Consider the following 21,591-nt stretch of genomic DNA (forward strand, 5'->3'; position numbering starts at 1 on the left):
CGTTTCTTTTCTTATCTGTAGTACAAAACAAGCGCACTCAGCTACAGAGGGTGGGTCAATGCGGAAGTGTCTTTTCTAAACATTGCAGCTCAGCAGTGGTATCTTATGCCGATATCAGGCACACACATTTCTTATAATAAGTCTTTACTTCAGAGGTCTGGACCAGTCTCGCTCACCAGCGGACACAGCTGCTAGTAAGAAGCCTACATAAATCATATTAATTGTTCGGTTTTGCATATTCAACGTAACACAGATTAGTTTGCGCTGACAGTCTATGGCTAATGTCTCACGACATGTTACATGTCACATTATAAGTCATAGCTATAGGGTCATAATTGTAGCAAAACTATTTGCAAATGTGTGTGGAGAGTTGTACAACTGTATCTCAGTCTGTGTAAAAGAGTCTCTAAATGTGTACTGAGATTTGTGAATGTGTACATGATTCTGAATCTGTGTATGCATAATCAGATGTGCAAATGTGTAAAAATCTCCAAATCTCTTTTCACATAAGTGTATTGAGATTTGTAAATATGAAGACAAATCTGTAAATGCGTACATAGATCTGTGAATGTGTAGAGAAATCTGTAAATGCGTACATAGATCCGTGAATGTGTAGAGAAATCTGTAAATGCGTACATAGATCCGTGAATGTGAAGAGAAATCTGTAAATGCGTACATAGATCCGTGAATGTGAAGAGAAATCTGTAAATGCGTACATAGATCCGTGAATGTGAAGAGAAATCTGTAAATGCGTACATAGATCCGTGAATGTGACGAGAAATCTGTAAATGCGTACATAGATCCGTGAATGTGAAGAGAAATCTGTAAATGCGTACATAGATCCGTGAATGTGACGAGAAATCTGTAAATGCGTACATAGATCCGTGAATGTGACGAGAAATCTGTAAATGCGTACATAGATCCGTGAATGTGAAGAGAAATCTGTAAATGCGTACATAGAGCTGTGAATGTGAAGAGAAATCTGTAAATGCGTACATAGATCTGTGAATGTGACGAGAAATCTGTAAATGCGTACATAGATCCGTGAATGTGTAGAGAAATCTGTAAATGCGTACATAGAGCTGTGAATGTGAAGAGAAATCTGTAAATGCGTACATAGATCTGTGAATGTGTAGAGAAATCTTTAAATGCGTACATAGAGCTGTGAATGTGTAGAGAAATCTGTAAATGCGTACATAGATCTGTGAATGTGTAGAGAAATCTGTAAATGCGTACATAGATCTGTGAATGTGTAGAGAAATCTGTAAATGCGTACATAGATCTGTGAATGTGAAGAGAAATCTGTAAATGCGTACATAGATCTGTGAATGTGTAGAGAAATCTGTAAATGCGTACATAGATCTGTGAATGTGACGAGAAATCTGTAAATCTTTTGTGAGTTGCCATAAAATTCCGCTTTCATTTCTCTTTATAAAAGACAAGGTAAGTGATCATATTCTCAGGCAAATACCATTCACAGTCATCTTTCAAAAAATAAAGACAATTCGCTGGCTAATAGCCTTAGTGCCTACACATGATCTGCGGCAAAACTGCGAAGTAGGGCGCAGAGCAGAGAGGCAAAGCGTAGCGCAGGAACGTTCTGGAATTATTGGTTGCGCCTTGAAAGCTCAGCGGCAACTAGGTCAAAGTTGAAATAATTTGAACTTTGAGCACAGTGACAATTCTGAGCTAGTATGACTCCTAGTTGGGGGGCACCGCTCTCCCCTAAGAAAACAATGGAATGGCCGGCGGCGAGCGGTTTTGCCGCCTATCATGTGTAGGCGGCTTTACACTGGCAGACAACACAATATTATAGTATTATTATTTTAAAAGACAAGAAGGAAGGCAAGGTGATTGTATTCTCAGGCAAATTAATATTTAATCCTCTGAATCTGGAATACTGTAAGTGATTTTAAGAATTATTTATGAGGGCAATGCACATTTATCAACATTTCTTTGATTGTGCCGGTGTTAGTCTGCCTGCTAATTTTTAACTTGCAGAAACTTTGAACTTTATACTAATGCAAAATAGAAGGAAGGAAAAACGCTGCATTTTTACAACCTTTACGACATAATAAAACTGTGTTTTAATTAGGGGTCGACCGATACTGGTTTTTCAAGGCTGATACCGATTATTAGTAGTTAATGAAACCGATAACAGATATTTGGAACCGATATGCATTTACAGTGAAAATGAAAATCTTTAAGTCAAAATAAAGATTTTGGAATGTTACAAACTCCAACACAATTGTTTAAATGCATTAAGCAATTATTTAATAAATGAGAAACTTTCAACATAATACCCAGTAAAAGAGAGTCAGATAGTGTTGGGCGGGACATTACGTCAGACTCAGTGGTGAGTGAAACCGAAGCAGAGGGACAGAGCTGTAGCCGAGCCAAAGTAGAGCCCTTTTTAATAAATTAACTTTATCGTAATCAGGCAAATAAAACGCCGATAAAGATAATCTGCAAACTGCCAAAAAACGGCCCGATAATCGGTCTATCCCTAGTTTTAATGTAAATTGCATAAAAACATACCCATTTTATGGCACTTTTGGCTTTCCATATTTCCTTAAAACGTCCTTTTACCATGTAAAAAGCAGCTTTTTTATGGCATCTCTTGGTGCTTTTGATGAATAAAACAGTGTTATAGATAGTGTTTTAATGTAAATTGAATTAATCATACCCGTTTTATGGCACTTTGGGCTTTCCAGATTTTCTTAAAATGTCATTTTTCCACGTAAAAAGCAGCTTTTTTATGGCATCCCCTGGTGTTTTTGATGACTAAAACAGTCTTATGAACAGTGTTTTAAAGTAAATCGAATTAAAACAGCCGTTTTATGGCACTTTGGGCTATCCACGTTGCCTTTTGCCACTTAAAAAAGCGGCTTTTTGATGGCATATCTTGTAGCTTTTTACGACTACATCAGTCTTATAAACAGTGTTTTATTGTAAATCGCGTTAAAACATAGCCGTTTTATGGCACTTTGGGCTTTCCATAGCCAGAGCATGAGAGTATGGTTGGTGGGCGTGACAGCTGAAGCTTGCTGCTGCTTGTGACGTGGAGCATAACTCGGGTCCACTGGGAGCTGCAGCCTTCAGACTCCAAACTACACAGTCATGTCGTTTCTAATCTAATGTGACTGTTCACAGATCAGCCCCGAGGCTGGAACACAGCTCCAGAGTTTCCTTCACACATCCGGTGAGTACCGACATGCACCCTGCAGCAGTCTGTGCTTTGTTTCCAATAAGACTTGACTCCACTAATGTCTGTTACTAACAGCGCCCCTCCCTGTCCGTGTCAGCTGTCTCTGTCAGTGGACTGTGTATGTGTTCTCCAGGCCACTGCCCTAACAAATCAGTCAGCCCCGTACAGCGGATCATAGCAATGATTCCACTGGGGATGAAAAAAGACAGAAAATGAATTTCCCCAAGAGGGATTTATTGTTGTATATTGTATATTTATTGTTATGAGGTGGAGCAACTACTGTCACTGACATTTCCAGAATATTTGCTTTGACTGTGCTCTTTGCTTTCTCTTCATTTGGCTATTCAAAGCAAAAATAGCGCCCCCAAGTCCCAAAACCTCTTGAAACAAAGTCTCACAGCAGGACATGTAGGAGGACATCTGAGAATTTAGTGTATCAGGTTTTTAAGGATCTGTAACAAAAATTTCAACTTTTAGAATTGAATGCAGGATGACCAGCACTCCGCCGGGCGTAATCTTTGCTCAGGGGCTCGAGCATCCATGAGTCCAAACGCACACTTATATCTGCATAGATCTCTTCTATCCATTTCAACTTTTAGAATGTAACCCTGTATACTAGGGTTTTTTTTTTTATATTATATGTTCTATCAGGATAGTAAATCATATGTTTTGTAATTAAGTGTATAAATCCTCTCTTCCTCTCTGAGCAGTGCCCCAGGACGTTTTGTCTGTCTCACTGGGACAGGGGACGATGGTGCAGGAGCCGCCAGCTGACAGCAGTGGCTCCAGGTTCACTCCCTTGGTGGTGCTGGAGCTGGCTTCAGACACCAACCAGGAAGCCATTGCATGGCTACTGAGCCGGATCAGAGACCAGCAGCAGGATGGAGGTGTGGAAGGTCTCATTAGTCCCCCTCTGTTCTAGGGGTGCATGATATATCGACTCAATATCGTTATCGCGATATCACGTTGCGCAATATTATATCGATAGTGTCGCGATAAGTATGCAATATTTAGTTTATTTTGTGGAGCGCTGCGTCCCGTCCGTTGGCTGTGTGGCTCAGTTGTGTTTGATGTAGAGCCCGCTTGAAACGCTATAATGATCATGTTTCATTGGCCAGTTACCGTGCCACTTGCACGTGTTAGTGCACGTCAGCTCACGGGTCCACTACGGGACAAACCCTATGGAGCGTACCACGTGTCCACTACGGGACAAACCCTATGGAGCGTACCACGTGTCCACTACGTGACAAACCCTATGGAGCGTACCACGTGTCCACTACGTGACAAACCCTGTGGAGCGTACCACGTGTCCACTACGGGACAAACCCTATGGAGCGTACCACGTGTCCACTACGTGACAAACCCTATGGAGCGTACCACGTGTCCACTACGTGACAAACCCTATGGAGCGTACCACGTGTCCACTACGTGACAAACCCTATGGAGCGTACCACGTGTCCACTACGTGACAAACCCTATGGAGCGTACCACGTGTCCACTACGTGACAAACCCTATGGAGCGTACCACGTGTCCACTACGTGACAAACCCTATGGAGCGTACCACGTGTCCACTACGTGACAAACCCTATGGAGCGTACCACGTGTCCACTACGGGACAAACCCTATGGAGCGTACCACGTGTCCACTACGTGACAAACCCTATGGAGCGAACCACAGGGCCACTACGTGACAAACCCTATGGAGCGTACCACGTGTCCACTACGTGACAAACCCTATAGAGCGTACCAGGTGTCCACTACGTGACAAACCCTATGGAGCGTACCACGTGTGTGCATATTTCAACAGAGTGACGGTGTAAGTGAAGAAATAGATAGAGACAACAAAACGGAACGAATCAGAGAAGGGAAAGAAAAGTTGTATCCCGTTCTCTTTATTTATATATTTGATACTGTCCAGTAAAACATGTCCTGTTCTGTAGACATGGTCCTTATTTCTTTATTCATGTTGGACCAGTCCAATATGACCGTCAGTTGAAATAAACCTTGTGTTGTAAGAAAACTTGTTTTATTTGTTATGAATCTATTTTGATGCATTTTCCCATAACGTTTGTAATTTTACATATGTTTAAAAATATCAAAATGAATATCTATACCGGAATATTCATAATCGATATCGCAATATCACGTTTTGTCAATATCGTGCAACGCTACTGTGTTCCCGTCCCATTCAGTGTTACTGAGCGTGTCCTGATGTGTCCCAGGTGCGGAGCTGCTGGTGGAGCAGCTGGGCCTGGGAGTGGATGCTCAGGAGAAGGAGAACCCCAACATGTTCCTGGTGGGGGCCACGTGGCAGAGGCTGCTCTCCGGAGCTGAGGATGTGGGCCTCTTCAAGGAGTTCAACGATGGATCCATGAGAGTCTTCACCTGCGCCAACAAACACGACTTCAAGGACTATCAAGGTAAAGTCCCGGAGCGGCTGCTTCATGTTTGGCCTGTGAGTGTTTCTGACACAGAATAAAGTCTGTCTTAAAGCAGCTGTAATCCATATTTATATAATCCATATATTATATAACAAGGTATCAAGACTAGGTGGACACCCAGCATATGGCTGGAGCGTGTTTGGTGCTGAATAGTTCTAGAGATAGTCAGCGGTCGTGTCTCTAATGTGAGTTCTTGGATATGAAATGTTCCTCTGTAGTGGTCCCAGTAATATTTGTCGTTAAAGTGTACTGAAGTAGCACATCACAGGACATGGTTAAGCTATGTCTGAATCAAATAATTGAAAACTGCTTAAAAAAAAAAAAAAAATCAACATAATCAGCTATTTACAACAATGTGTTGTTCTGGATTACTCATCTAAAGTCTTATCAGTCACTGGCCAACACACAGTGGACCCTAAGCAGTGGTGTGCATTAGGACTGGGCGATATGGCCAAAATCCTCTATCTCCATGTAGGTCATTTCATAACTGGATAACAATGACATTGGCTTCCTGGTAATTCACTAAATAAATAGTCTATGTGAAACAATCACACGGTAAAGCCTATTTCTGTACACTCCTGTGTGAATTCAGTACTTGACAAATGGAATGTGTTTTCTAATATTTCTCGTTTTAGAACCTTAGTGCAAAATCAACTGTGAGCTATTCTTTAAAATGCTCATATTATGCTCATTTTCAGGTTCATAATTGTATTTAGAGGTTATATCAGAATAGGTTTATGTGGTTTAATAAAAAAAAACACTGCTGCAGCTCCTCTTTTCACCCTGTGTGTTGAGCTCTCTGTTTTAGCTACAGAGTGAGACATCTCACTTCTGTTCCATCTTTGTTGGGAGTCGCACATGCTCAGTAGCTAGGTAAGGACTACTAGCCAGTCAGAAGCAGACTATGAGGGCGTGGCACGCTAGCAGCTAGGCGAGCATTATAACGTGTGTTAAAAAGTGACCACGTTTGTCTCTGAAGTCAAGGCTGGACTACAATAGAGCTGTTTGGAGCAGTTTGTGAACAGTGTTTTCTGTGGGAGATGGTAAGTCCCTTTGGGGTGGACTCTGGGCTTTTTCACTTTGGAAACCTATAACATGCAGAAAAAAGATATATAACACAATAAAGGAAAGGGAAAAGGCCAAAAAGCATAATATGAGCATTTTAAAGCAGCTATGTTATTCTTATAACATATGCATCAAACATTACTAATATAGGATTTAAACACCATGTTTGAAACATATACAGGAAAATGTATATGTATACAGTAAAACCAAATTGTGATATTTATGAGCTCCCACTAAAATGATTTGTGGCTCCAGCGTTACGACCAATAATGAAGGGAACTGTTAGTGTGACTCTGAAGCAGTGGAGGTGGATGAGTAGAGGGTTGCTTTCTGATCAGCACATGGCACTCTCAGAGGAAAAAGAGTTGCAGTGTAGACACGGTCCCAAAGTAACACCATCTTCTAGCCAAATGCTGGTAAAAAAAATATGCAAGTGGCTGGTAGATTTGCTTTGCTCACCAGCCAAAAAAAACCCAGTGGTAATAGCCATTTGGCTGGTGGACAAAAAAGTAAATTTTGGACCCTGAGTGTAGCTGAGCAAGTGTGACTGCAGCAGCGTGGCTGCCAGTTTGTTAACATGTCTCTGCTGTGTCTCTCCAGGGGACGGGGACTCCTTCCTCAGTATGGCTGAGTGTCAGTACATCATTAAACACCTGCTGGACACATTACGGGCCAAGCAGGAGACTCATGTTCCAGGACACTCCGAGGTCAAGCTCTACCCCGGGAAGTCCATCAGTGAGTGTCAAACCTAATATTACCGTGTGTCTCTCTCTCTCTCTCTGTGTCTGCAGTATAGAAACATACATTTGCAAATGCAGTGAGATACTCTGAGGCGAGATAAAGAAACAATGAGCGTGCAGTAGAGATAGAGTCCTCTATACAGCGCCTTTATTCGTCAAATGGTGTTAAAGCCGAATGTAATCATTTTGGACAAATGATGCACTCAGAAAAAGGCAGATGATGTGATGGAGCTTTGCTGTGGCTCTGTATTAGACAATAGAAGTGATTGCTGTAGACTGTGCATTGTGCTCTCCCAGCTATTGTCTGCTGAGAAAATGAAGCTGCATGCTCGTGTGGTTGGACAAGCGAGTTCAGACAAACAAGAGTCGGGGAAGGAAATGGTTTTGTGTCACTCAAAAGTCAGTGAAACGTCTTGCAATTAATTCAAACTTTGAGCAAATAAAGCTTCTCCCAACGACCTGCAGTACAGTCAGCATCACTTCAATTGCTAAAGCAGTAGGATGCTGGGCACACAGGAGGAAACAGGCTGTTTTCTTGTTCCCATGTCAGTCCGCAGACTGCAGTCCAAGGGGATCCTGGTCCAGGTGTTTCCCCTGCACGAAAACGAGGAACTTAAGCGGCTGTCTTTTTCCTGGTACGGGAAGGTGAAGTTGTCCCTTCAGCCTCTGGGTAAGCTGAAGAAGCACCAGTTCTCTATCACTGTCTGAGATCAGCACATGGTTGATATGTGTTCTGATGCACAGAGGGGAACTGTTCACACGCTGTTACTCTTGTTTTTAATTCTCTTCACTCAAAGGACAAGTCCACATCTTGGGAAAACAGTCACGACCAGCCAAACGCCGTGCAACGTGAGCTGAACCGTCACTTGAAATCTCCCATGGTCCGTGGTTTCCCAAGGCGCTCGCCGTTCGACTGGTCGTGACTGTTTTCCCAAGATGGCGCCCGCCTGTATACGTGAACGGTACTGTCTTTCTAAACTATCTTTTTAATAAACTGTCTGTACACGTACGAAGTTCCCAATGCTTCGGTTTACATGCAGGGACCCTCATCATGCTACCGTGGAAGTGTGGTGATATTTTGAGCCTTGTTAGTGGTACAGAAATAGAGATTTCTTTTTACTTTACCCTCTGCCCCGACGACTAGCGTTATAAGCTAATTAGCGGTTTGCGAAAAAACTGGTCACATTCGATTAGCATGAAAACATATTCCAGAAAACGGTCGACTCGGTACACATGAGTTATTAACCCCTAGGTTCATTTTGCACCGGATTTGTCCTTTAACTTTATAATTATTTTCCCGTCATATTTGTGACTGCCTTGCACCTTCTCATTGATGTTCCTTTGTTCTGCAGACGACATCAGACACTACTATGGGGAGGGCCAGGCCCTGTACTTTGGCTTCCTGGAGTACTTCACCTTTGCCCTGGTGCCCATGGCTCTCATTGGTGTGCCTTACTATCTGTTTGACTGGGAGGACTACGACAAATACGTGATCTTTGCTGCATTCAACTTGGTGTGGTGCACTGTCATCCTGGAGGTACGGACTGTATCTGCCTGTAGGTGCCCTGCAGTGGAATTAGACGATGAGAGAAATCTGACACGTGATAGAGCAGCAGATAGTGCAGCAGACGCATGTGAGGAGTGTAATACCGGCTGTGTTGAATGAATGTCAATCATGTGAAAGCTGAGTAACGTTCCTCCACCAGCTGTGGAAGCGCTGCAGCGCCTCGCTGGCCTACCGCTGGGGCACGCTGAGCAGGAAGAAGGCCTTCGAAGAACCCCGGCCTGGTTTCCACGGCGTCCTCGGGTTCAACCCAGTGACGGGCCGCGAGGAGCCCCTCTACCCCCACGCCAAGAGGCTGCTGCGGATCTACCTGGTGTCGCTGCCCTTCGTCCTGCTCTGCCTCTACCTGTCCCTCTACGTCATGATGATCTACTTCCAGATGGAGGGATGGGCGCTGTCCGTCCACGACCAGGAGCCCAGCTTCTGGACAGGAGTCCTGCTCTTCATCCCCTCTATCATCTACGCCGTGGTCATCGAGGTCATGAACCTCATCTACAGATACGCCGCCGAGTTCCTGACAGAGTGGGGTGAGCAGCAGTTGAAATAACTCAAGTCAAACATATGCATCTCTGTCATTTGAAAAGACATCTGGTCACAGCTGCACCTCTGGGACACTGGGGGACAGTTAAAGTCAGATGTTCCTCCATGCTACAGTTCAGGTAGCATGCACAGAATGGGCTGAAGACACCATGTTTCTGTGGACGTGGAGTTTAGGAGACGTGGGCGGTTATTACATAGTAGTGTCTCATGTCCAGCTCTATCTCCACAGCGCTGTGGAGTAAGGTCTGGCTACACCTCAGATGCATTCTGGGATAAGAGAAAACCATTCTGGCTTGTTTGCATTTCTATAAACCAATCCCAATGGTCTTGGGCGGCGCTAAGCTCCGTACGCAGCGACGGTGGCTCTGCTAAATAGTCTCTGGAAGGAATAATTGACACAATACAGCAATACAGTAACGTGAACTATTTAAATTAACTGATACATGGTTAAACCTCATTAGCTCTTACCAGTGTATCTCCGTGTGTACTTCGTCCACAGCAATCCCACCAATCAGTCCCAAAACCTCCCAGTTAGAGAGGAAACGCCCTAAACATATTCTTTGTAAATCTTTACAATCATTCTCTAAAAGAACCAAGCAGGCCTGCCTTGTTGCACCATCCAAACTTTCTTCAAAACGTGACATTTTCAGCGTGTAACGTTAGCTCGGAGTTTGTTGTCGTTTCCTGTAGCGAAGGGATTTTTGAGAACGGCAGCACACAGAGAGAGAGGAAGGAGAGGGACGTGCTGGAAGTCAGGCATTATCCTGGAAATGTTCTTCCCCTGATCCAGACTAGTTACACAGTGACATGAACGACGCTATAAAGCTGCATTATCGGAAATGTAGGAGCCACCGTGTCTATGGCTTGACGTATTTTAGGAACTACCAATCTACTTCATACAGTAGATTTTTTATTTCGGACGTTTCCCAACTTTCTGGAAGAGAAATCCTCGTTTCCTCTGAAAGGAGTGACTGAGGAGATGTGCTGTGTGTTACTGACTGCGCCGCATGTGTTGTGTTTCAGAAAACCACCGGCTGGAGTCTTCATATCAGAATCACCTGGTCCTCAAAGTATTAGTAGTGAGTATGAATCCCACGGTGCTGTTGACCAGTTTCTTCCTTCAGTGCTCAGAGAGCAGCTCTCATCATGGCTGTCTCTCTTTTCCCCGCAGTTCAACTTCTTCAACTGTTTCGCCTCGCTGTTCTACATCGCCTTCGTCATGCAGGACATGGTGCTGCTCCGACAGGTAGGCCTGCCCTCCCTCCATCCGTCCTTTAACCCTTCAAGCTTTCTTCTCCTCCTCCTTCTTCCCTTCATGTTTGTTCCCTTGTTTTGTTTTTGTCCTAATGTTACTCCTGTTTTCTTCCTTCGTTACTTCTCTCTTCGCACCTTCCCTCCGTGTGTTCTTCCAACTCTCAATCCCTCTTTAATCTTCCCACTTTTATTAACTTCCCTCCCTTACATGTTGTTCCTTCCTCCCTCCCCTCTCCCCCCGCCTGGTTTCTGTGTGTGTCCAGAGTCTGGCCACGCTGCTGATCACCAGTCAGATCCTGAACCAGTTCATGGAGGCCTTCCTGCCCTACTGGCTGCAGAGGAGACGCAACAAGAAGATGATGCGCAAAGTCCAGAAGAGAAGAACTCTGGAGGACAAAGAGCTTCCGTTGGCCGATCAGGTCCGGTTGGAGGCCGACATGAGCACGTACCTGGTAGGTGCACGGGCTCCTTTTTATTATTGAAATGATCTTTATTGGGTTTTTGCAGAGGTTTCCAAGGTTTATCGGTGTTTTTTTGCCCCCAACGGCTCCTTCCAGGCAGCGCTGCCACTAGGATTAGGCACTGGTTATGGTTATGGTTATGGTTAGGGTTAAGATTAGGGTTAGATGCCTTGGAGGCAGCGGTCGCAGCGCTGCCTGGAAGGAGACGTTGGGGGCAAAAAACACCATCGAGTGTTTCCAAGCAATATTTACATTGTCAACATTTAATGTCAACAAGTAATGGAAAACCAATATTGACATGTGTTGTAATATACATTAAAATAGATGTGAAAAATAAAATGCATGACAACAAAGAAATACTAAAATAAAGTATATTGAGAGAGGAGGGAAAAAAAAAGGGGGGGAGGGAGAAGAGAGGGAGGTGGGATGCAGGGCATAGATATACATTTATATGCTAGGTCTGAAATTATTTTCTATATGTTCTAAAAAGGGCTGCCACACTTTTTTTTATTTCTTATCTGAGCCCCCAAGGGAGCATCTCATTCTCTCTAATTTAAGATGTGCCATAACATCGGTCACCCAGCGTCCAAATGACGGCGGGTTAGCTGATTTCCAGTGCAAAAGGATGAGTCGTCTAGCCAGCAGAGATGAAAAGGCTAGTACTTCCGATTGAGCAGTTGTGAGTTCAGAGCCCAAAAGGTGCTATCCCAAAAATACCAATCATAGGATCAGGGTCCACATCTTTATTGAAAACCTGTGTGTATGTATCAAAAATTGCAGGCCAAAGAACGCGTAGAGCAAGCCCAGAACATATGATACAGCGCTCCTGGTTCCTGATGGCACCTCAAGGCATGTTGGATATATCTTAGCAAGTCTTGCCCTTGATAAGTGAAGTCTATGGCAGATCTTAAACTGTAGTACCCCATGTCTGATACGTATGGAGGAGGGGTGTATCCTCTGTATAGCATATTGCCAATCCACATCCAGGATTACTCTTCCTAATTCTTCTTGCCAATGGTCCTTAATGTGATTGAGGGAGGGTGTGTCACTTGCTTGTATTGTATGATATAACCTAGAAACTAACCCTCTCCCAGATGGGTTATAATCAAGGCACTCGTCAATCCAATCATGAACTGGTGGCGCTGGGAAGGAAGAAAAGTTCTTTTTAACCTAGTCACAGGCTCCTTTTACATGCAGATTAAAGCCTTCACATGATCCATTATCCATTTGTGTGTGTGTGTGTGTGTGTGTGTGTGTGTGTGTGTGTGTGTGTGTGTGTGTGTGTGTGTGTGTGTGTAGGGTACGTTTGATGACTACCTGGAGCTGTTCCTGCTCTTTGGCTACGTCAGCCTGTTCTCCTGCGTCTACCCTCTGGCTGCTGTGCTGGTGGTGCTGAACAACATCACCGAGGTTTACTCGGATGCCTTCAAGATGTGTCGGGTGTTCAAGCGACCCTTCTCTGACCCGGCAGCCAACATAGGAGTCTGGCAGGTGACACACAGACAGATTGCTTCAGCAACTTTTATGGATTTATCACATTTGTCTTGACCCAAAGGAGGCAGGTGTCCAGCTACAGTCCCTGTCACTGACAGGCTGTCTGTCTGTCCCCCTGTCTCTCTGTCCCCCTGTCTGTCTGTCCCCCTGTCTCTCTGTCCCCCTGTCTGTCTGTGTACAGCTTGCCTTTGAGGCCATGAGCGTGATCGCTGTTGTGACCAACTGTTCGCTGATAGGCATGTCTCCACAAGTCAAGGCTTACTTCCCCGACTCTGAGTCCCAGCTCATCCTGTGGACAGTGGCTATTGAGGTAATACACACACACACACACACACACACACACCACAAAGGAAGACATGATCCCATACAGTCTTTAATTACTTTGGTATGACTTGTGATAGAACAAGGCTGGGCTTGTCTCAAAATTCCAAAAAGCACAACCGACATCTCGTGAGTCCACTTTCAAAGTGAGGATGTCCAGAGCCAGTCTGCACGGCTGTTAGAGGAGCTGCTCAGAGACTGTTTTGTCTAGCCAATACTGAGCTCCTTCTCATTTCACTGTGCTCCGGGTCCACTGCCTTCTCCATCCTGCAGCGTTCCCTCACCGGAGCCTACAGGGCCGTAAAGGTGGACCAGCTGAATGGACCGTGTGTTATCACACCTGGGTGACATGCCAACAGCTGGTCCTAGATACTCCACTGTCCAGTGAGCGTCCTGAACCTCCACACAGGTGCTGTGTTGGTTGTTCTGACAGAATGATCAGAGTCTGGATCCTGAGGAGGTTTTCACACAGAAGGAATCTGCCTTGGTGTTGGGTTGCATAACAGTTACATAATGGAGATAAAAAGCAAGTATACCAACATAAATAAAACCGAAAAAGATTAACAATAACAATATGAAAAAAACAATAATATATATATATATATATATATAGAAACAACTCCATATATATATAGAAACAATAAATATATATATATATATATATATATATATATATATATATGTACAATATATATATATATATATATTGTTTCTTTAGATATGTAGAGTTTTGTGCAGAATGTGCAAAGGTTGTCAGTATAAAGTATAGAGACTGTACAGAATCCTGAAAGATGTGAGTTAATGTAACGCTTTGACACGGATGGTGTCCATGTGCTGGGACATGAGTCTGTGTTGAGGAGACCAGCTGCAGTCTGGATGATAGTGTTGTGGCGGTTTATTTTATTTTTTTGTCCTGATGATGTTCAGGCGAGACTGTCGGCTTCATTCAGCCGCCTCAGCTCCAGCATGCCTCACCTCTTTGGCCAGTTTTGGATTAGCTGACGCCAGGCACTGCCCAGATGGTGACGGCCTTGATCTTAGCTCTTCAGACATCTGTGGGTGATGTCACCGGGACCACGTCCATATTGTATACAGTCCATGGTTCTTCCTGAAATCCATCTCCTCTGTCTTTAGAGCGTCTGTACCAAACTTCCACGCGTCCTCAGAAGTTGTCTAATCTGCTCTCACACCCTGATGTGAGTACGTCTCGCCTTGCTCCTCACTGAAATCAACGAGCAACTCAGTCTGCTCTGAGCTCTAATCAGGCTCTAATCTGAGCTCTAATCATGCAAAGCAGCTGGAACATCGACACGACCTGTAACAGAATCCTGGCCTCCACCACACTGCAGCTGAGTGGATGGAGAGGTTTCTCACTAGATGGAGCCAGAGTCCAAACTAGATCCACACAGAAGTGAGAGACAGAGGCAGGGAGGGGGATTCTGATGTGCATCAGTGTTTGTGTGTGTTCCTGTCAGCCAGTCATTGTTCAGGCTTTTGTGCGTATATTATTATATCCAGATTCTTCCTCTCCTAATCCACCTCTGTTAACCTCTGCGTCAGCTCGCTTGCCTTTTCTCTGTTCCATTCAGACGCACGCTCAGGCTGCAGAGAGACAGCACAGCGAGGCTGACGTGAACGGCGAGGACGCCACGGGGAGACGTTTCTTTAGGACCTTGTGCCGCTCTAGCGAGCTCTTGAGGGAAGATTGGTCATCAAGTTGCCGTCTCCGACTGTGAAACATCGTTCAACAGAGTCACACTGTCATACCTCTCTGCTGAGGCACAAACTGGGTCGCACGCACGCACACAGAGCTGATAAATGTTGACGGTAAAGCTGTTTAATGAACCCTTCCAGCTGGGTTGAGTTGTTTCAGCTTCACTCTGCAGGTTTAGAGCTCTGACTCTGTCCCAGGAAGCTGTCTGGACAGGCTCTGTGTCTCTGTTGTGTCTATGTTGTGTCTCTGTTGTGTCTATGTTGTTGCTAAAGTGTAGAAAGAAAAGAGACGGAGGGAATGAGGATACAGTCAGCTGTTCCACAAACTCCCGGGCAGTTCAGAGCTTGTGTTTGGTGTTTTAAATCTTTCTTGTGGCAGCGATATAGATAGACTGTGTGTTTCCTGTTTTTCATGTACGGGACTCTCACACCGCCTCAAAACACACCCACAAGTCTGATCCATGCGCACATGATTGGCCACAGCAGCGGGACACATGGTTGACTTTCTCCGATAGTTGACTCGCCCGTGGCCCCTGACCTTTACCCCAGGGCCACTGTGTCATTCATTCAGCACATGAATGATCTGTCCTCCAGTCCGCCTTCAGGATCTCGGCTCCACTTCGACAGTAATGTGTTTAAGGACCTTTACTGTAACGCTTAACCTCACTACTGGAAGAAAAACTAAACCCATCAGTCCCACGCTAGTATTGTTTGAGTTTAATGCCACCTCCGGTTTTAGTGATCCATCGTGCACATGACGACACCCTGCATCAGGTCGAACAGTCCGTGCAGACTAGAGGATGGATACCCGACTTCGGGTTCGGACAAATATTTAGAAATAATGTTCAGGTTCGGGTCGGGCTCGGTCACATCAGCGCAATAAGGCATTGAACATTTTAAATTTATAACAGCTTATCATGTAGGTAGCCAATGGGCCTGTTTCACTTGATGCAAAGGTTCGTTTTTGTGATCAAAATAAATGTAAAATATTACCCTAACATCCGTCTTCCTGTGTGCGGAAATTTGTTTATGCAGCTGTGACAACCGCTGATGCGCTCACCTGTTGACATTTCCGAATGCCTTCCTCCAGCGGGCTTTCCACACAAACAAACGTATGTGTCATTAGTAGGAGAAAAAAAAAAGAGATGTGTCGGGCTCGGACATAAATATCTTAATGCCTGTCGGACGCGGGCCGGGCTCGGACAGAAAAATGTGGCCCGATCAGCACTCTAGTGCAGACGTCCATCCATGCTCCTCTCTAGAGGAGACCTCAGGCCTGTGACAGAAGGGGAGATGGAAAACAGAGACGGAGCAACAGTGGGAAGGGTTGAGAGAAGGCATGATAGGTCTGGAGAGAGAGAGAGAGAGAGAGAAAGAGAGAAAGAGAGAGGATTGATTGAGAAAGGGAAAGAGGAGAGCACTACATGTGATAAACCTGTTGCTGATTGTTCATCTGAGCACGTTCCTCCTCTTACCATCAGCACGTTTCTGAGAACAGAGCGAGTCGGCGGGACAGCCAGGGTAATGAGACACGCTGGGTAATGTTTAGTGTACACACAGATGGCGCTTATTGACACAACATCCAATACATATACATCTACAATATATTATCTATAGGTGTTAACTGGTCAGTTAACAGTGGAGGGTTAAAATGAAATCCTTCAGCTCCTCTTATCTTGGTTATGGGGGGCGTGCAGCGCCAGCACCTCATCCCTTTCCAGCAGTGGTTCTATGATACCTGGGTAATTACCAAAAAGGACTTACACACCTCAGTGAGCAGTAACCAGGCAACCGGCCAGCCTGCGACAGGAACAGAGTCTCAGTCTGTCTGCTCACAAGCAATGGCAGCTCTAAGGGGGCTGAGGGAGATCAGGGTCCCTGTAATGTTAAGCCTGGACCCCCCTCTGGCCCCCCCTAACTGTATTATAAGATAGTATTCCCGTACATGTTTCACCCCAGAGAGGGGAAGTTGTAATTATTCATGGGCAGTGATGAATCAAATGTATTCTTGGAGGAAGGAGTATTCTTGTGAATACTTGGAAGGAGTATTCTTGTGTTTATTATGTGTATGGTTAGTCTTTTAGAGAACCCAATCTAAAAAAAAAAAACCCAGCCGGGCCCACACAGCACCACCACTGCTCACAAAGCCGCCGAATGAAGGGAGGCAGGATCAGGAGCTGATGGACAGCCGGGTGAAGTGACAGGCGACACATCTTTCTCCCCAGTGTTCAGCCATCACACCTGTGTGAGGTAAAGACAGATGTTTGGCCACCTGGGAGCAGCAGAACACGCTGTGAACACATTCACATATTCATACATTCATATAGAGTCCAGTGTGTCCCTCAGGCAGTGTGTCCCTCAGGCAGTGTGTCCCTCAGGCTGTGTGTCCCTCAGGCTGTGTGTCCCCCAGGCAGTGTGTCCCTCAGGCAGTGTGTCCCTCAGGCAGTGTGTCCTGCAGAATGATGGTAACAAAGAGGAGTATCTGTAGCTGTGCTGGTGATAAGGGTTAGCTAACCCTGTGTGGGTCAGTCCATATGTCTGTTTCTCCAAGGTTATTTTCAGCAGCGACTCAGTAATCTGATTACTCTGTTTTTTTTTCCGACAATCCCATTAACTTTGGCCCAGTGGCAGCAGCATCAGACCAGTAATCTCTCTGTGTGGAGCAGCTGTCCAGCTGTTCTCCTGAGACAAACCATGCTCTGTTATTGATCTAATCTCTAATGAGGTGAGATTAATGTTGCTTTTGGATTGGTGTGTGCACCACTAACTTCCACAAGTCCCACATTGTCCAGGTTCCAACCAGACTGTAGTGAAAACTCCAGAGAGGCAGATTTTATATGATGTCAGATCACACACGAGATGGCAGAATTAACAGTCCCTAATCAAACGGATTGAAATGCTAATTGTCCAATTACCAGTGAAGGGTTGCCATGGTAACAGCATGAAGGGCTGGGTACTGAACAGTGACACCTGTCTGCGGTGCTCTGGGGATTCTATCCTCAGTACCTCAGATGACTGAAACAACGTTCAGGATGAAACGAGGAGGAGGACTCTGAGCTTTGTGTTGTCAGGGGAGACCGGCAGGTGACACGCAGCCTGTCAGATGTGAAGCTCCGTCACGGTCAGACCTTGCAGAGAACACTTCTTTTCCTACTCCCGGCCTGCTCTCAGTCTCAGCCTAACCTTGTGCTGCTGAGCCCTCACAAACATAAATCAGCCTTGAATAGCATTAGTAATCAACTAAGAGCTGGCTGTTTATTCTGCACTTTCAATCAATATGACAAGTCCCTCAGATCAGCGGTTTGTTCGCTGCCCGGCTGCTGCTGCTGCTGACTGGAATCATAAACCTCTTAGTGTACAAAGCCTTTGCTCAGAACATACCTTTATTCATCACCATTTCTTTTCATCAAGAAATCTCCTGCTACCTTGTACCTGGCTGGATACTCACTAACACAGGCTTTTCCGGTGATCGAAAATGTGTGACACACCGAAATGTGTGACTGTAGCGCCGTCTACCTGCCGTAAATCATTCTGTGACTTTGCAGGAATAATCAGGCCGGGCAGATGCCTTACTAAAAACTATATAAAAATAGCATTCTTACACTGTTAGTCTCATTTACTGTTACAGGTCATTTATGATTTTGTGTGTGTGTGTGTGTGTGTGTGTGTGTGTGTGTGTGTGTGTGTGCGTGTGCATTATTGTGTAATTTCAGCACGTACTGCTGGCCTTTAAGTTCATCCTGAGCTTCCTGATCCCAGACGTTCCCAAACCCATCCAGATCAGTCTGGCCCGCCTGGAGTTTGAATCTCTGGAGGCCCTCAAGAAAAAGGTACACACACACACACACACACACACACACACACACACACACACACACACACACACACACACACACACACACACACACACACGTTGCAGCCGTCTGTTGGATGTGGCGGGCGGAGTGGCGCTCTAATGATGATCTTGACACTAGCCACTCCCTCTGGCAGACTGAGTCCACAGTGTTACAGTGTGGGGGGGGCACTGATGCTGTGTTTCCTGCTTGTGTCTGAGTGTGTGTCTGAGCCAGTGATGTTGTGTGGTCTCTTGGTTCTGCAGAGATCGCTGCGTGGAGGGTGAGTAAGCTCTGGTGATGCTGCTTTGTAGACTGGAGCGACCTTCTGAAAGGCGTTGTGTTTGCTCTGACTATATCTAATCTCCTAAGTGAGCAGCATCATGCCGCTGACCCGGGTTAACCCGGGTTAACCCAAGGTGATCTGACAGTCAGCATGGCCCGGTACTGTCTCACTCACCGCAGATGAAATGTGCCTTCGTGCCTTGCTGCCGACTAACGTGTGATTAACGCGGAGATGAACTGAGCCGTCAACATGCAGAAGCACTCGTTGCAACACTCTTCATTCTGAAGTGATTTAAGATCCTTTTAGCCATATTTAGAATTTCCTCTCAGAAGGAACCTTATGATAATAATGCCTTCATCTGAAGGGAGTTTGAGTTTAAATCTGAACTACAGAAAGTGACTAGAAGATATAATGTATAACTTATATGTAACGTAATGTTATGTCCACCATATATCATCATCATCATCATCATCATCATCATCAGAACTTCTATGGTTTTTCTTGGCAGAGCAACTCGACAGTTCAGTAGTTGGTTGTAAATGTTATGATATTAGTAGTCCATATCCACGACGTTCCACTCCCTAAGATGTCCCTAATTTTAGGCCAGATGTCCGTCCCCTTCCTCTGTCTTTGTGTTGCCGTCCTAAACTGCGGTGGCTTTATGAGGACTATGGTTAACTGCTCCTCAGCGCTGTGGAGGAGGGTCTGGACATGCAAGATGATATTGTGTGTATATATATATATATATATATGAAATTAGTTCTGATATTATTATATATTTATTATTATTATCCCTTTAATCTCTCTGTGACATCACGTTCCCTCTCTGGTGTTTTCACGGGCCGCTCCGCTTTAGAAATACGATATTAAACTTTATTTGTGTCAGATTTTGTGTGTGTGTGTGTGTGTGTGTGTGTGTGGTGTGTGTGTGTGTGTGTGTGTGTGTGTGTGTGTGTGCGTGCTGAGGACACAGCGCTGACAGCTGGATTCATATTTCATATTAATATCTTCTAAAAGCACCACTGACACAGCTGCTGTGCTTTTGTCTGCTGACGTCTGACAACGTGAAGCTCAGGACCGATGTGCACAGGAACACACACACACACACACACACACACACACACACACACACACACACACACACACACACACACACACACACACAGCTTCTTCCTGTCATGAAACCTGTTGCTGTGTTTCAGAAAATGCTGGAAGCGTCGGAGCCCAGTGAGCCGGTTCGGTGAGGAGGAGAGGAGGCCGTGCAGCAGTCGCCACCTCACACAGCTTTAACACACGCACATGCACACACACACACGCACACACACACACACACACACACACACACACACACACACACACACACACACACACACACTCACGCACACACACTCAGATAAACCACTGATCTTTAGCAGGGGTGCTGCTTATCTGCAGTGTGTCACAGCATCACACACAGCTGTTGGTCTCTGAATGAGAAGGTGTAAGGGGGGGGGGGGGTTACACAGATACATGGGGTTGAAATCACAGAGGAATGCTGTATTATGACGTACGTTACTGTAGCAAATATTGACTTTATAGCCATGACACTTCTTTTTGGGTTGAGTTGAATCAGTACTGATGCAAATGTTAGTTTGTCCACCTGCATGATTCAGTGTGTGTGTGTGTGTGTGTTAAACCAAAACCTGCTGACTGTCTCTCAGTATTAAAGCTGCTTGTAATATAATAAAACATATGCTCCTTTTGAGTTCTGCACTCTAAGTATGGAAGCAAACAGAGGCCATACACACTTGAATCTTTATACAACCGACATGATCCCTACTGAATACTTCAGTGGTATTAAACACAATATTTGACTCCTGAAAACGGTCCGTCTGCATTCATGTGGTCTTTGAAACCTCCATTAGGTCATCTCAAGCGGTGAAACTTCCAAAGCGTAAATGAAAAGCTATATTCATGTTGCTCAAACTTTGTTGCGTAAGTTTTTTGGATGTAAAAAATGTCATAAAAACGTTGGGTCTGAATGGCTCACAGCTCTGTGCTATCAGCTTACAGGCTGTCAGAGTTCTGGAAGTTCAACTCAAATAAAAAGTTTAATGCCATGGATGCATTGGTATTTAGATTTCACCATATAATATATGATTGAATCCCACATACGGGCATTCAGTTGCTGAGAGATTGAAGTAATGTGGCTTTTTGTTTGCTCACACAGACCAGAGATCAGTTTTCTTACCTGAGCATGTGGTGTCACCAGGGCTGTTTATCACTTAGTAAGAATCCAAAGGAACTGAACATGACTTTGCACTCCTGTAACACCCCCGGTGCCTTTAACGCCTATCTCCATATGTTTTCTAAGCTCCTCTGCTATTTTAATGAGCTGATGTAATCAAATGGTTGTGGAGAATAAAGACGATTGATCCCTCACAAAGAAGGAAATGCCGTGTGTCCAGCTGTGTTTGTAGGGTTTTAAAAATATTGATTATTTTATTATCTTATCATTTTGGCACTAAATTTCCTTTGGTGCTGGCTAAAACCTCTTTTTTTTGGAGGGGGGGCGCAAATATGTAATCATTGCCAGACAGACCAACCTTTTGCTGACATATGAACTTTATAAGGTGATAACATGTTTCAGAGAGCCTCCTTTCTCCATTACTTTTATGAAATGTTATTGTGT

The 21,591-nt window shown here is 44.8% G+C and overlaps 1 protein-coding gene across 2 annotated transcripts; it reads left to right on the forward strand.

Moving 5' to 3' along the window:
- The first annotated feature begins 55 nt into the window (after positions 1-55).
- ano10a (anoctamin 10a) lies at positions 56-20,299 on the forward strand. Of its 2 annotated transcripts, XM_078253653.1 has the most exons (16): positions 56-194; positions 3,154-3,202; positions 3,919-4,095; positions 5,431-5,628; positions 7,315-7,449; positions 8,005-8,124; positions 8,807-8,991; positions 9,161-9,545; positions 10,582-10,637; positions 10,730-10,804; positions 11,076-11,264; positions 12,573-12,764; positions 12,949-13,077; positions 18,515-18,631; positions 18,901-18,917; positions 20,123-20,299. In XM_078253653.1, the coding sequence occupies exons 3-16, from the start codon at positions 3,960-3,962 to the stop codon at positions 20,208-20,210; spliced, it is 2,022 nt and encodes a 673-aa protein (XP_078109779.1). In that variant the 5' UTR covers positions 56-194; positions 3,154-3,202; positions 3,919-3,959; the 3' UTR covers positions 20,211-20,299. The 2 variants fall into 2 exon arrangements, with proteins under 2 accessions (XP_078109779.1, XP_078109778.1); XM_078253652.1 differs by lacking the exon at positions 18,901-18,917 and having other exon boundaries at positions 57-194.
- Positions 20,300-21,591: the final 1,292 nt, after the last annotated feature.

The sequence above is a fragment of the Sander vitreus genome, chromosome 6, assembly GCF_031162955.1.
Source record: "Sander vitreus isolate 19-12246 chromosome 6, sanVit1, whole genome shotgun sequence".
NCBI classification, from domain to species: domain Eukaryota; kingdom Metazoa; phylum Chordata; class Actinopteri; order Perciformes; family Percidae; genus Sander; species Sander vitreus.

Bases quoted from the DNA above. Each gene is read 5' to 3' on its own strand.
- ano10a (XM_078253653.1), top strand. From the start codon at position 3,960: ATGGTGCAGGAGCCGCCAGCTGACAGCAGTGGCTCCAGGTTCACTCCC. The intron at 8,125-8,806 runs GTAAGCTGAAGA...TTTGTTCTGCAG, and splicing joins GTTGTCCCTTCAGCCTCTGG to ACGACATCAGACACTACTAT. The intron at 9,546-10,581 runs GTGAGCAGCAGT...GTTGTGTTTCAG, and splicing joins CGAGTTCCTGACAGAGTGGG to AAAACCACCGGCTGGAGTCT.